The sequence below is a fragment of the Austrofundulus limnaeus genome, unplaced genomic scaffold (genome assembly GCF_001266775.1).
Source record: "Austrofundulus limnaeus strain Quisiro unplaced genomic scaffold, Austrofundulus_limnaeus-1.0 Scaffold3, whole genome shotgun sequence".
In the NCBI taxonomy this organism is placed as follows: Eukaryota; Metazoa; Chordata; class Actinopteri; order Cyprinodontiformes; family Rivulidae; genus Austrofundulus; species Austrofundulus limnaeus.
This window is the reverse complement of record NW_013952405.1, coordinates 6904257-6917336: the sequence shown is the minus strand read 5'-3', so window position 1 is coordinate 6917336 and position 13080 is coordinate 6904257. Positions and strand designations below refer to the sequence as shown.

Sequence of the window (13080 nt, the reverse complement as noted above, 5' to 3'; positions counted from 1 at the left end):
GGTATGGTATGGTATGGTATGGTATGGTATGGTATGGTATGGTATGGTATGGTATAGTATGGTATGGTATGGTACGGTACATCGGATATTTAAACAACCAAACAGGTGATATGTTATGTTTGGTAACTTTTATTTCAGAAAGTCTGAATGAAAATAAAAATCTGAAAGAATTGAATTAATCTGAAGCAGGTCAATGTGCCTTGGTTCACCTCTTTCTCTTTAAGCTGGAGTCTCTCCTGAGTGTGTCGAAGCTCCTCCTCCAGCTGGGAGTCCCTCCTGGCGGTCAGTCGTGGATTGTCATCCTCTGATTTAAGACGCTCCAGCACGAAGAAGTCCTGCGCCTCGTCGCCACCATCTATGAGACAGACAGTGTTTTAAACTAATGAGTACAGTTTGGTCCGGGTTAAGTAAATGTGGGTCAACTGTCTTGCCTTGAAGTTGCTGCAGTTCCTCTCTTAAAGTCTGGTTGTCCTCCTCCAGCAGACAAACGTTGTACTGGAGCTCYTGTTTTTCTTGTCTTAGAGTGGTCACCTCGTCCCTCAGCTCGTGCTCTCGGGTTTTGAACAGCTGCGCGGCACACACCGTCGTGGGGAGGTTTTTTTTAGACCGACTCAAATTCGAACTCATGACTTTTGTGGTTTGTGAGAGTCGACCGTACGTACCTCCAGTTGGCTGTGCAGCCACTGCAGCTGTTCATCACAGAGGTGCTGGTTCTCCCTGAGCTGACCTGAGCTCAGCTTCAGTTCTGTGTACAGGCTCTCCCACCTCTCTGCCTCTGTCTGGGCTGTCTTTAGTGCTTCCTGTGGGCAAAAAAAAAAAGAAAAAAAAAAACTTCCAACAGTTTTCATCTTAAAAAACTCAACTGTGTGGGTAATCTAACAAATCTGATGAAAATGTTTGGTCCTTTCACCTGCAGTGTCTCTGCTCTGCTGATGGCCTCACTTTTCTCCTGAGAGGCCTTCTGCAGCAAAACCAAGGCCTTTTCCTCGTACATCTCTCTCTGCTTCTCCATCTGCAGCACCAGTTTCTTCACTCCATCCTTAGGAAACGTCTGTGGGAGAACAACACTTCAGAGATGAAACAACACAAAGCTTCAAAGAAAACATCTTTATTTTAAGAAACTTGGCATAATACACAGGATTTTACCCATTTTGTCACAGAACTGGCAAATTTTCTTTTGAACTGGGCTCAGCCAAACTGAAACAGGAAGTGACATCAAAGGGGAACTCTTAAAGAAAATGAACTCTTTGATCTTTGTTAATTGAAACATTATTATTTGAACTCTGACTTCATCTTTCTGTGACAGTGACTCAAAATARTCTAAAGAAASGTCAGATTCTTCTCARTCTGTGTCAGCCATTAAAGCAAGGCTCTGCTCACATGCAGACATTCCCCTTTGACATCACTTCCTGTTCCTTCACATGCAAATATCTCAACAACTGTTCATCTCAGCAGAGTGATTTTTTTTGCAATATGTTATCAATGTTATCTTTTCAAAAATGCATTCATATTTAGTACAAAAAATAATGTCACAGGCATTTGAAATAAACATAAGCTAAGAAGAAAATGAAAATCTAAGGTTAATGTGAAGTCCTCAGTAATATCAGAGCTGTGCAGGTTATTTATTATTATTTCATGAAGGTTAATGTTTGCTGAAGTCATATAAAAGCCCTGTAATTAAACAAAAAAAATGAATCGATGTGTTCTATGTGCTGCTTACCTGCACACAGACTTGCAGCTGCGCCTCCAGAACCTTGATCTTGTTTCTCAGCAGGTCCTCATTGCAGCGAGACTGTGTGGGTTAGAGAGGAAACGAGAGACTGTCAGGCTCTAACCTGCAGGTGGAACACGAATGCTTCACGTGTCAGCGACACACAGTTTCACAGAGGCGCTCATTGGAAYTGTGAGCGGCAGCTTATCTTCAAGAAATATCACAAAGAGAAGCAAAGGTGCACAGAGAACCTGTCAGGAGAAACAGCCTAAAAAGAATCAATTTTAATCAAATATCTCAGCTACTGAAACCAAACATATAACTAATATTGACCAGATATAACAGCTAACGAGGATGCACCTCAGTCAGACTGCTGCGCCCTTCCTGTTTGAGAGCGACAGTTCGCGCTCATCCTGCAGATGAAAACGGAAGCAGGAAGCTTGAAACCACAAGCTGCACAGGCCTTCCTGAGACACCAGCAGCCRTACACGAGTGTGACAAACTTCAGCACAAAACCAGGCCAAAGGAARAACAACCAGCAAGAACACAGCCGTTAAAATAAATAAAGATCTAAAATACACGTTCAGTTTTAAAAACGGTGATCCTTAAAAACATGTAAGCRTGTCTGATGAGTGAATCTCTTACCGTCCATAACACATCTGATGAGCTCATGAAGTTCGCTGCGAGCTCCTTGAGGAGAGCCAGCTTCTTCTTCACCGCCTCCTCTCTCCACAGGGCCTCCTGAGAAGAAGAAGAAAAAAACAAAAACAAAGATCAGACGAGTGAATTCTGCAGCAGTGAAGTAAACCAAGCACACCATCAAATTTTATTTACCTGCACGCAGTCTGATAATTTCTGAATGTCCTATAAAACAACATAAAACATTCGAAATAGGTGAAATTTGCAGTAAAGATGATGTTTAATTACAACGATCAGGAGTGGAACATGTTACATTTCCCTTCATATTAATTTAATTTGAATGTGAATCTTATTTTGTGACCTTTAACCTTTGACTACACCTGGACTCTGTAAACAAAAAGCAGCTGTTTGAAACTTACTGATTCTTTGACCGTGACAAGGCCGGACCTGCGAGGCGTTTAAGGACATAAAATTTGGGTCAGAGCTGCGCATCAAAGCTGAGATTTGAAGCACAAATCTAGTCTTGGATGAGACTCACTTCGTTTGCACGCCGATCTCTCGAAGCGTCTTGTTTTGCCGAGCATTTTCCGTCTGCGTCAACGATTTTTGGTGAACTCTTTCGGCCTGAGTCACTGTTGTGATGCTTGTCTTCTGAGCTATGAGAAACGATAAACATTATCCTGTTAGCAGAACAGATCGATTGATATTTAACAGCACAAAACGCGGTGTAAACGTGTTTTTCATTCATACTGGTGCCTCTTTTCTGCATGCTTGTTGTCCAGTGCTGGCTAGATTCCACTGTCACTGTTGTGGAGGTAGATGTCTGTTTCCTTGCGTGTCTTTTCTCTTGATTCATCGGTGTTATCGGTTCTGACCATAATAAAGCCTAAAGAAACAATAAAAAATGCAGCTATTCCTCTGAAAAAGCAGAAGAGGTCTGGATTAAAGCATTATTTACCCATTTGCTGGTGCCTGGATATTGGGTTATTCTGCTCTCTGTTGTTAAAATCATCCCTTGATGTTCATCAGCAGAGGGAGCATGTTGTGTATTTGTGTACAGGCTCTCTGACTTGCTGAGGTATTTCTTTGGAAATCTCTCCAGAGCAGGATTTCTCCTCTTAGAGCAGTTTTTACACTTTGAGCCACTCGGCTCGGGGCTGACCGACCTCCTCCTCAGGAACTCCAGATGCCTTTTTTCCTTCAGCTCGTTCTTGATCTGTCTCGTGTCATCATCTCTGGTGGGGCTTCGGCACGACGTCACGTTGTTGCGACCTCGCAGGTGCTCCCGTTTCTCGGCTCTGTAATTGGCTTTCTGGTCAAACTCTCGCTCGGGGAAGTATTTTGTTGCGACGATGGACAAGGAGTCCATGGCAGCTCCTGGGGCTGTTTGCGTGTCCTCGGCACTGAAAAGATGATAAAAATAAAAAACAAGTTGTGGCTGTTGCAAGCTGTATGAACGTACAGAAAGTTAGTCATTGTGTTGTGARAAAGAAGTTCAAGCCTGAACTGTGCTAACTTCTCAGAAAGTTTTGTTTACTCAAAGGAAAGGTAGTGATCTGTACACCAGCCGGTACAACCAGTCAGGCATAAAGTACAATTAAAGAACATTTTGCTTTCATTTTCCCCGAGAACCATGCAGGATGAAGCAGCTGCACGAGTTTACCTCTAACAAAACAACTTCAGTTGCTTTTTGTAGTTGATCAGAGAGCTTCTTTAACGTCTATTTCCACAGTGGTGAGCGTCAGCCTCATGCAGGCCCCCAGCAACTGCTGCTTACAGCCGTGCAGGTGCAGGATAAATCAAAGACTAAATAAAGCCTAATAAGCACAAATTCATGTTGATGGGGGCTCACCTTTTAAGACAGCCCCTTCACCGGGGGGGAAACCTTTTCGAGCGGGGCCAAGAGGTCATCCCTTTTCCTTCTCTGCTCTCACAGCGTCCGAGGTTTTCGTCTCTGTTTCACATGTAGCTGTTTCTGTAGAGCCTAACTTTACAGGAAGTGAAGAGAACCACAGCGTCATATGTTCCTCTATCTCAGCAGCCATTCGCTCCACGCTGATGCCACACACGGGTGGGCCTCGAGATTACAGACACACTCAGCCGGCTTCCCCACCACTCCTGCATGCAGGCCGGGATAAAACACAGAAAACGACCTTTGTGTGCGTGTCTGCGTGTGAATCTTTCACGACAAGAGCTACACTTCTCATTCAAATAAGTTATTGACTGACAGTGACACAGAACTTCATCAGTTCAACATGATTTACATGATACACAAATTTAAATTCTAGTTTAAGTTGAAACACATTTTGAAGACTACTTAGACAAAAATATTTAATTTTAGTATTATATAAACTCTAACTAAACTTTTTAGAGTTCCTGGTGATCACGATCAATCAAAATTGAGCTTTTTTATTGTTTATTCACCTAAACAGAAAATAAAATGTTACAATGCAACGATATAAAATTAATTTCTGAACTACTGGGTTTGGATGCATTTATATATATATATATATATATATATATATATATATATATATATATATATATATATATATATAATTATTCTTCTACTACTACAATTCTCAATAACAGCATTATTTCTCATACAGGTTCATTTACTTATAATAATAGGATCGGTTTTGTTAAATAACCTGTAGTTGGGAGCCCAGTATGTCTTCTTTTTTACAGTTTAAACATATTTTAGCTCAATGTTTACATTGTTGAAATGTATGGAAGGAAGTGCACAGTTCCTACCTTTCTCCTATGTAGTCCGTATTTATAAATTATTATTGTTCATATTTTATATTTGTTTCTCATGGGTTTTTTTTTTTAGTTTAACAGCGTCTCTTTAGGGAATTAACGTTTACTAGTTAAGAAACTGTAATATTAGTTTGTAAATGTTTTTGTGCTAAATGTAGATTAAGCTGTCTGTTTGGTCACAGCGCCATCTAGTGGTCACCTTTATAACAATAAACGGACAGTCTGTGTGTTCTCGCGAGATCTTCTCTCGTGTCCGCTATCCTGTGCAGAAGGGCACGGAGAGGGTGTCCGGCGTAGCAAGAACTAAGCACGTCAGATTTATTTTCAATCATGCTGTCGAGAATTGTTTTTCTCTCAGGTCTGTATTAAAGCCGTGTTTGATGCGACCGTAATAAACTATTGTTTTTTTTGTGAACGCACCAGGTTGTTTTATTATCTGGCTTTCTTGTTACTATCGAAGGGTAAACTGAAGGCCGCAGTCTGAATGAGATGAGCTAACGCTAGACTGTTTTTGGTATAATTATTTATTAACAGTCTAACAGATTAAAGTTGTTTATGTTTTTCTATGTTCATGCCTTTATCGATAGTAACAAGAAAGTCAGGTAATATATTTTCATCCCATTTGTCTAATACTCTTTAACTTTAGTTTCAGCAAAGTGACGCTAAACTAGCTAGCTAATTAGCTTTGCACAGCGGGCTCTATCTTTGTTTTTAGGCAAGACATGAACTAGATCTGCTGTTGAGASTTTTTGTTTCTTTTAAACTTTAAATCTCTTTAAAACACGCATACAACATAATCGAATGACCACCTGATTGTATCTTGACACATTTATATTTTTCTGTCAGTCGGTAAAGTCTTACTAAATGTATTTAGTTTAAGAGTATWAGCTTGACAGGTTTTCAGAAATCACGTTTTAGGTATTTTCCATAAACCTTTTCAATTTAGTTCACTGTTTTATGAATTTAGTGCCAACTGTGCAAAGCTTCAGTTGTTTATTTTTTTGCTAGTGTTTTTTTTTTAAGTTTGTGTAGTATCCATTACATTAAATAACTTTACTCTCTACTTGTCTCTCCTGTTTTCAGCCAACTCCCTGAAAGGCTGCAGCCCCATTGGAGCTTGGTTAGTATCTTCAGTTTTATGTTTGCTGTGTTTCTTCAATAGTAAAGGTCAAATGTCTCCTAAAATTAATCCTGAAACTATTTGTTCAACAAGTGCACCACAGACATGTGTAGCATGAGGGAATTATTTATATGAAAAGAATCGTGGAACTTTCTATACACTAATTTTAGAACGAACACAACTATTTAGATATAAAATACCTCCAGATGTACAAAGATTATTTGAGTAAAGCCTTACTGAGTGAGGTGAAGTGGTGCAGCTGTAAATCCAGTGAGAGATGTTTCTGTTGCACATTAATCAGCTTGAGACAAAAAGTTTTGCCAAAAGTGTCTGAAAGTTAAGGTGGAAAATATGCATTTATTTTACTTTAACACATCAAGCCTTAGTTTTTGTAAGACAGCCTCAGTCAGAGCCGGTAGCTGTTTGTTTGCCTGCATTTGTTTATTAAGTAGACTAATGTCAGATCTGCTCATTTTGTTGTCTACCTCAGCTTGGTTCAGGCGTCTCRCTCCCTGCATACAACCTCCCAAAGTCTGGCCCCCGTTCCCCCCTTGCCTGAGAGGGGAGGTAAAGTACGACATGGCATCTTCCCCGAGGAGTTTTTTCAATTTTTGTACCCAAAAACTGGAGTCACGGGTTAGTGTATATATATAAATCTTGGCTTCTAAAAACTTACGTTTTAGTTTTAGCAGCAAATACCTGCAAAATGTTTTCTTAAACAACCCTTCACCTAACATCCCTTTACTTTGGCCTTACTGCAGAATGTGACCCAGCTGATTATTTATTTTTTTATTTACAGGACCGTACATGCTTGGCAGTGGTCTCATCACCTACTTGCTTTCCAAGGAAATCTACGTAATCAACCACGAGACCGCGTATGCTGTGGCCTTCGGCCTTTTCTTCGTTTATTGTGTCAAGAAATTTGGTCCAGCTGTGGCAGCTCATGTTGAAAAACTGCAACAGGTGGGCTGAAATGGTTATCAGGTTATTGATTAAATATAGATAGATTTGTTTTGTCTGCTGAAACTATTGAGGCTTTAAATATCTGCTGAAGACCCATCTTTTGTCTTTGGCTTTTGACTGAGGCAGAATTTGAGCCTATGTTTTTTTGGTTTAATTGTGTGTATCTTCATTTTATTGACTTTTTTAAAATGATACAAGACCTTGACTGAACTGTAAATCACTTTGGTCAGCTTTTGTTATTTGTAATGTTCTATATGAATACACTTGACATCGACATGAACAATGTTTGTGTCAACAAAAGTGTTTAATTATAAATTAGTTTTGCTTATTAAAGGAAAATATATTATTTGGCAGCACGACGGCTCAGTGGTTCTGACCGATGGACTGCAAGAAAGTTCTGGGTTCGATCCCCGGTTCGGACCTGGGGTCTTTCTGTGTGTGGTTTGCATGTTCTCCTCGTGCTTGCGTGGGTTTTCTCTGGGTACTCCGGTCTCCCCCACCCAGCAAAAACATGTACAATAGGTTGCCTTCAGGCCCAGGCCTCCCTTGAAAAAGAGATCTGAGATCTCAACRGGACTTGCCTGGTTAAATAACTGTAAATAAAATAAAGTTGTAAAAATTTTTATCTACGTTTCGCCCCCACACAGGAACAATTGAGTGCAGCCCAGGAGAGCAAAGATGCCTCTATAGCCAACCTGACTGAGGCCATCGAGAATGAGAAGAAGGAGCAGTGGCGAGTAGAGGGAAGATCAATGCTCTTTGATACTAAGAGGGTAAGCAGCCCTAAACTTTTTATGTATTTATTTATTTTGCATTGTCAGAGATCCTGACATACTGTCTAATTTGTAAATGAGCTTCTTGTTGTCGGCCTCTGCTGGCAACAGGAAGGAACTGCAAGACTCTTCTGAAATGTAATGTTTTTAAGTATAAAAGGATGTTTGAATCCTTAGTCTATATTATGCATCATACAGGCATCTCTTTAAAAACGTTTTAGATGTAAAGTTTTTTGTAACATAAGATTGAGCAAAGCCTTAAATGTCAATACAGTTCAGTAAACACAACACTAAGGTGTCCTGATGTGTGATGATCCTGTTTCAAACACTTGTACAACTTGTTGAAGAACTTTTCAGTATTTTTCTGGATTTATTCTGTTATAGCAGCTCATATTTTATTATGTTTTGGTGTCACAAGTGCCTCTTGGTTCTAGTTTTGTTATGAAGCAGAATACATTTTGCGATACGTTTTTGCTCGATCCTCCAAGCGTGCCTGGACCTTTTGCACAGTTGTGTGTTTCATCTGATCTCTAGCTGCATTTTTAAGATTTATTTTTGGCCTTTTCAGAACAATCTTGCAATGCTGCTGGAGATCAACTACAGGGAGAGGCTACACATGGTGACCAATGAAATAAAGAGGCGCTTGGATTATCAGATCGCCCTTGAGCAACTCAACCACCGGTTGGAACAGGAGCACATGGTGGACTGGGTGGAGAAGAGTGTCATCAGCAGCATCACTCCTCAGCAGGTCAGCCCCTTCTTGTTGTTTTTAAAACCCTGAAGCCAGTTTATATCTTAAAGCTTTGCTGATGTGGAGGGAAAAACCCCTCTCTGTTATGACCAGAACGTTATTATGTGCTGTAAAGATAAGTGTCTTTATGGTTGAGCTGCTTTAGTTTATTTACTGAATTGGCTGGGTTACAARATAAGTGTGACTGAAGTATGATCTAATGCAGCTTCTTTTTGTAAATTATGTTGACGATCAAAGAATTTTTTAAGTTATTTTAATCACTTTTGAGGCTTCTTTGTGTTTTTTGGGGGAAAGGAATACTTGAAAATGTTTTAAAAGGATGAAAAACGTGTTTTGTCACAATCTAGAGCAGACTGATATGCTGATTGAGAAAGGAAATATTTTGTGAATTTATTAGAAATATTCAATTTTGTAATTATTTAAAAGAAATCCCAAACTCCTAAATATTCTAAGAACTCTCCGGATTATGTTTTAGTGTATTGAATATAAGATACTCTAAAAAATGTTAATTGATTTTAAATCTAACCTTAGATGAATTTTATGAATCTTAAAAACTAGTAAGTAATAGGACCACAAATGCTTTGATATGAATTAATAGTATGTAGCAGTCATGTCCTAATAATCAACATTAATTATAGGTGTGCGTTTCTGTTAATAGTCTATATTTTCCTGAAATTATTTTGATTTATCTCTGAAGATTGTTGTTTGAATTTATTTAATTATTTTTTTTAAAAGGGGGCAGATATTAATAAGACTTTTTTCTTCTTTCTGCTACTTTTCATTTTATGTGTTTTGTATTATTAATTGTATGTATAGCATTTGTTTTGTTTTTAAATTAAATTAATGATTTTTTTAAATAAATAAGATAATATGCAGCAGCTGTGATCTAACCTAATTGGTGGTCCAAACGAATGTTCACGTATTTGGCACAAATAAATGTTCACATGCTTCAGTTTAAAATTTTTATTCATATTTTTAAATGAAATAATGTAAAAAAATAAAAGTCATATTGGTAATTTGAGACAGTTTTTACCTTTTCCTTGTACTTTGTCCTGACGTTAAGATCTTAAAGTTAGGAAGTTGTAGCTTTACATTTTACCATAACTACCTAGAAATTAGTTTAAAATAATTTTGTATAAATTGCATGTTGTGGATTGTCTCATTAAAAATTCAGACATGGTCTTAATTTCCTCTGTTGTGGTTTTGTTCTGTGCAGGAGAAGGAGAGCATCGCCAAGTGCATCGCAGACCTGAAGGTGCTGGCTAAGACCACTCAGGCCAAAGCTGCAGTCTGAACTGTGGTGGGCCTGAAGAAAACCCTTCAAACCCTCGATTCGTAGCTCCAAAATGAGACGCCACCTTTCTTTACAGAGTAAACTTATTTCTCTTCAACAATCATCTCTGTCAACATTATAGGTGTGTACAGTATTTACACGTCAGCAGATGGTAAAATAAATGCTTCTCTTATCCAAYGATGGCTGCTTGGTTTTTATTATTCTAACTTTAGGATTTGATGCTCTTTACATTCAAAATGTTTCACCTACAAAACTGCGTAAACACTTCAGTGAAGCACTCGAGACCTTTGATCGCTCTGAAGTAGGCTTTATAAGGCTGAAAGTAGCCTTTGGAATCATTACGAGGCTCAGCTTTGCTGCCCTCAGATGACAAATCGAGCCACTCCGCCTCCATCCGTCACTCCGTTCAGAACATCGACCTTTGATCCTGAAGCTTTCAGACTCTAGGAAATTTTCTCCAAGCTGCCGAGGAGCAGGAGCTTCCTGACCGCCTTCTGAAAACTAAACCCTGAAAGAAGAAAACGATGTCTCCGAGCTGATCCTCGAAGGTAAACTGGATGAAGAGAGGCTTGCCGTGATAATGTGACGTGCGATTGTGGTGGAAGGAGATCCAATAAATTTTTTATTGGTGGCAGGATCGCTTCCTGTTCTCAGGTAGAAAATGTGTTTGCTTTTTATTTTACAGAAAGCTTCGCCAGGAAAACTCGTCTTCCATCAGTCGACGAGGTACGTGACACGTTTTCAACACTTAAACCGAACTTTATCAAACCGTTTTCACCTTGTGACACAACGCGCAGCCAGACATCGGGCTCAGACGTTACATATTAAATGCTGATGCCACAAATAATAGTYTGTGAAGCTTTGCAAATAGTTTAATTATTGAGCCTTTTTGGTCAGTTAAATTATATCACAGTTCCTGTAACTGATTAACTGAGCATCTTGGCGCCCCTTTTTGCTGAAATAAAGTAAATTRCAGCCTCACACTGACGTGTTTCTAAACTTGAAAGTACTAAGAAGGGGTCAAAATGCAGGAGCCTGAACGATAAAGGTCCAGAGCTGTGGGTCTTAGCTGGTCCAGCTTCAGGATCCACCACAGTCACCTCTGAATAAGTCATGACCCATGCTGAGGAAACCTTTTGATTTAATTAAAAAAAAGGGTGCAGTTTGAACCTGAGTTAGTAAAAATACATATTTTTTTATTATAAACCAATTTAACCAACAAGCAATAATTAATGCCTGAGAGGWACATATTTCCGTTTACTTGACTTACATAACTTCAGCCATTTTTTTAAACAGACTCCATGGTGCTTGCAAACAAAATAAAGTCCAATAAGGAAGTTCCAGAAAGACTGTGTGTAGTGTTAACTGAGTTATCAACCTATAAAATATATAACAAATATATTTTTCTTAGTGCATCAGTAGACTTGACATGATCAGAACTCTGATTTTAACACAAAATATGTAAAATGAATCAAACATCACACTTCAAACATTGTCTAACCAACTCCTACAAACTTAACCAGCCCAAAGAACATTTAGACTCAAATTTCACTTCATTTGAGACGATTTAGACTCATAACAGGTGAAAAAATCTGACTGTGGAATGAGATGATTGCACTTCGTAAGACTTTTTGAAATAAGGAAAATTTCCAGGCTAATAATTATAAAAACACATTCTGCTCTTGCTAAATGTATCAGTCTGAAAACAAGATCAAATATAGTTTTTGGCTGGATAGAAGACTGTAAAGACTTGGTTGGATGGACAGTTTTTTGCAGTGCATCTTGAAGGATTTAACACGTGAAGTTGCTTTATGTCTCTATGAGCCTGTTTCACACTGATCTCACTGATTTCTAACAGGTTGGAGCATCTTGCAAGAGATTTCCACGGATCTAAAATAATAAAAAAATAAACAATGTTTGGAAACAACRGTCCATACTCCTACTCCAGGTTAGTATGTTCACCTAAATGTTATGTTTCAGCAGTTTAAGGTCATTTCCTTTGAGTTCTGAGGACAGAGTTGGATTTCTAGTCATGCTGCTCGGCTGATTCGTATGCCACCCCCTTTTTTATTTTCTTCAGGGGTTTCCCACAGGAAGACTTCCCTCAGCAGGGACGGYCTTTCCAACTGGACGAGCCCAAAGATGTGTTGCTGCAGAGAAACGGCCTCTCCAGGCCAAGTGGAAGAAACATATACAGTACGTTCTAACGAAAACACGTCCGTGTGTGGTTTCTCTGAGAACAAACACGTTCATATTTTTGTTTTCACCTCAGAGCAGAGAAAGGAATATTTAGAGGAGCTCAACAAAAAACCAGACATCTTCCAAGTCAGAGTGGAGGTAAGAATTCACCTGCTAGAAGATAACKGCAACATTAAGCTCTTCACGTACGTTTCTCGCTTTCAGCATCTGTTCACCTGTGAGCTGGACGGCCAGGAGGTGAGGACCGCGGACGACTGCGTGGCCAAACTCATGAAACTGGACGCCAAAGGTCGTCTGTGGCCACAGGAGATGATCCTGGGGCTTGATGGAGCGCATCTTCTGCTCTCTGACATCGAGAGCAAGGTGATCGTTTAAAGTGGAGCGATCCTTTCCACACTGTCGATAGGGGAAGCAGTGATGATGTTTTTGCTCATGTCTGTCAGTCTGTTAGTGAAATTTCTCATGAGCTACTGGACACATTTTTAATGAAACCTGCACGGAATCATTGGGATTAACTTCAAGCTCTACCATACCAAATGCTGCGTCAGCACCTATAAAACTGAGTTGTATAAAGGTGTTATGAACGTTAAATATTTTGCTAACAGACGTATGCACACAAGGGCAAAAACATGAGCAATATTCTTTTTGCCAGATGTATTGCATATTACCAACACATTGCCATTGTTTACAAAAGAAATCCTAGCAATACAGAAACGATTTTATGCCATCTTTACCTCTCTTTTCTGTCCTAGCCTTTTTTTTACATTCATGTTACAAGCAGTACTGCACAACTTTACAATTCATGTGTGCAAGACGTTCACAAGAATAATCCCAGAAGATGCATGTAGTTAAACAGCAAAGAAAAGTGAT

The 13080-nt window shown here is 39.2% G+C and overlaps 3 protein-coding genes across 3 annotated transcripts in view; 2 read left to right on the top strand and 1 right to left on the bottom strand.

Moving 5' to 3' along the window:
- traf3ip3 (TRAF3 interacting protein 3) overlaps positions 1–4453 on the bottom strand; it is an 8161-nt gene extending 3708 nt beyond the window's left edge. The window contains exons 1-12 of the mRNA XM_014020238.1: positions 4203–4453; positions 3309–3753; positions 3101–3236; positions 2889–3006; positions 2770–2797; positions 2546–2575; positions 2357–2452; positions 1721–1792; positions 911–1051; positions 663–800; positions 432–567; positions 210–355 (exon numbers count right to left, since the gene is read on the bottom strand). Coding sequence (XP_013875692.1) covers positions 210–355; positions 432–567; positions 663–800; positions 911–1051; positions 1721–1792; positions 2357–2452; positions 2546–2575; positions 2770–2797; positions 2889–3006; positions 3101–3236; positions 3309–3719 — 1452 coding nt within the window. The 5' untranslated portion in view covers positions 3720–3753; positions 4203–4453. The remainder of the gene's footprint in view (positions 1–209; positions 356–431; positions 568–662; positions 801–910; positions 1052–1720; positions 1793–2356; positions 2453–2545; positions 2576–2769; positions 2798–2888; positions 3007–3100; positions 3237–3308; positions 3754–4202) is intronic.
- Positions 4454–5357: 904 nt separating this feature from the next.
- atp5pb (ATP synthase peripheral stalk-membrane subunit b) lies at positions 5358–10188 on the top strand. The gene is made up of 7 exons (XM_014020222.1): positions 5358–5468; positions 6194–6230; positions 6721–6866; positions 7030–7193; positions 7841–7966; positions 8535–8714; positions 9934–10188. The coding sequence occupies exons 1-7, from the start codon at positions 5441–5443 to the stop codon at positions 10009–10011; spliced, it is 759 nt and encodes a 252-aa protein (XP_013875676.1). The 5' UTR covers positions 5358–5440; the 3' UTR covers positions 10012–10188.
- A 230-nt stretch (positions 10189–10418) lies between these two features.
- eps8l3b (EPS8 signaling adaptor L3b) overlaps positions 10419–13080 on the top strand; it is a 12128-nt gene continuing 9466 nt past the window's right edge. Inside the window, exons 1-6 of the mRNA XM_014020211.1 lie at positions 10419–10559; positions 10697–10737; positions 11870–11959; positions 12092–12207; positions 12284–12348; positions 12415–12573. Of these exons, the coding sequence (XP_013875665.1) occupies positions 11925–11959; positions 12092–12207; positions 12284–12348; positions 12415–12573 (375 nt within the window). The 5' untranslated portion in view covers positions 10419–10559; positions 10697–10737; positions 11870–11924. The remainder of the gene's footprint in view (positions 10560–10696; positions 10738–11869; positions 11960–12091; positions 12208–12283; positions 12349–12414; positions 12574–13080) is intronic.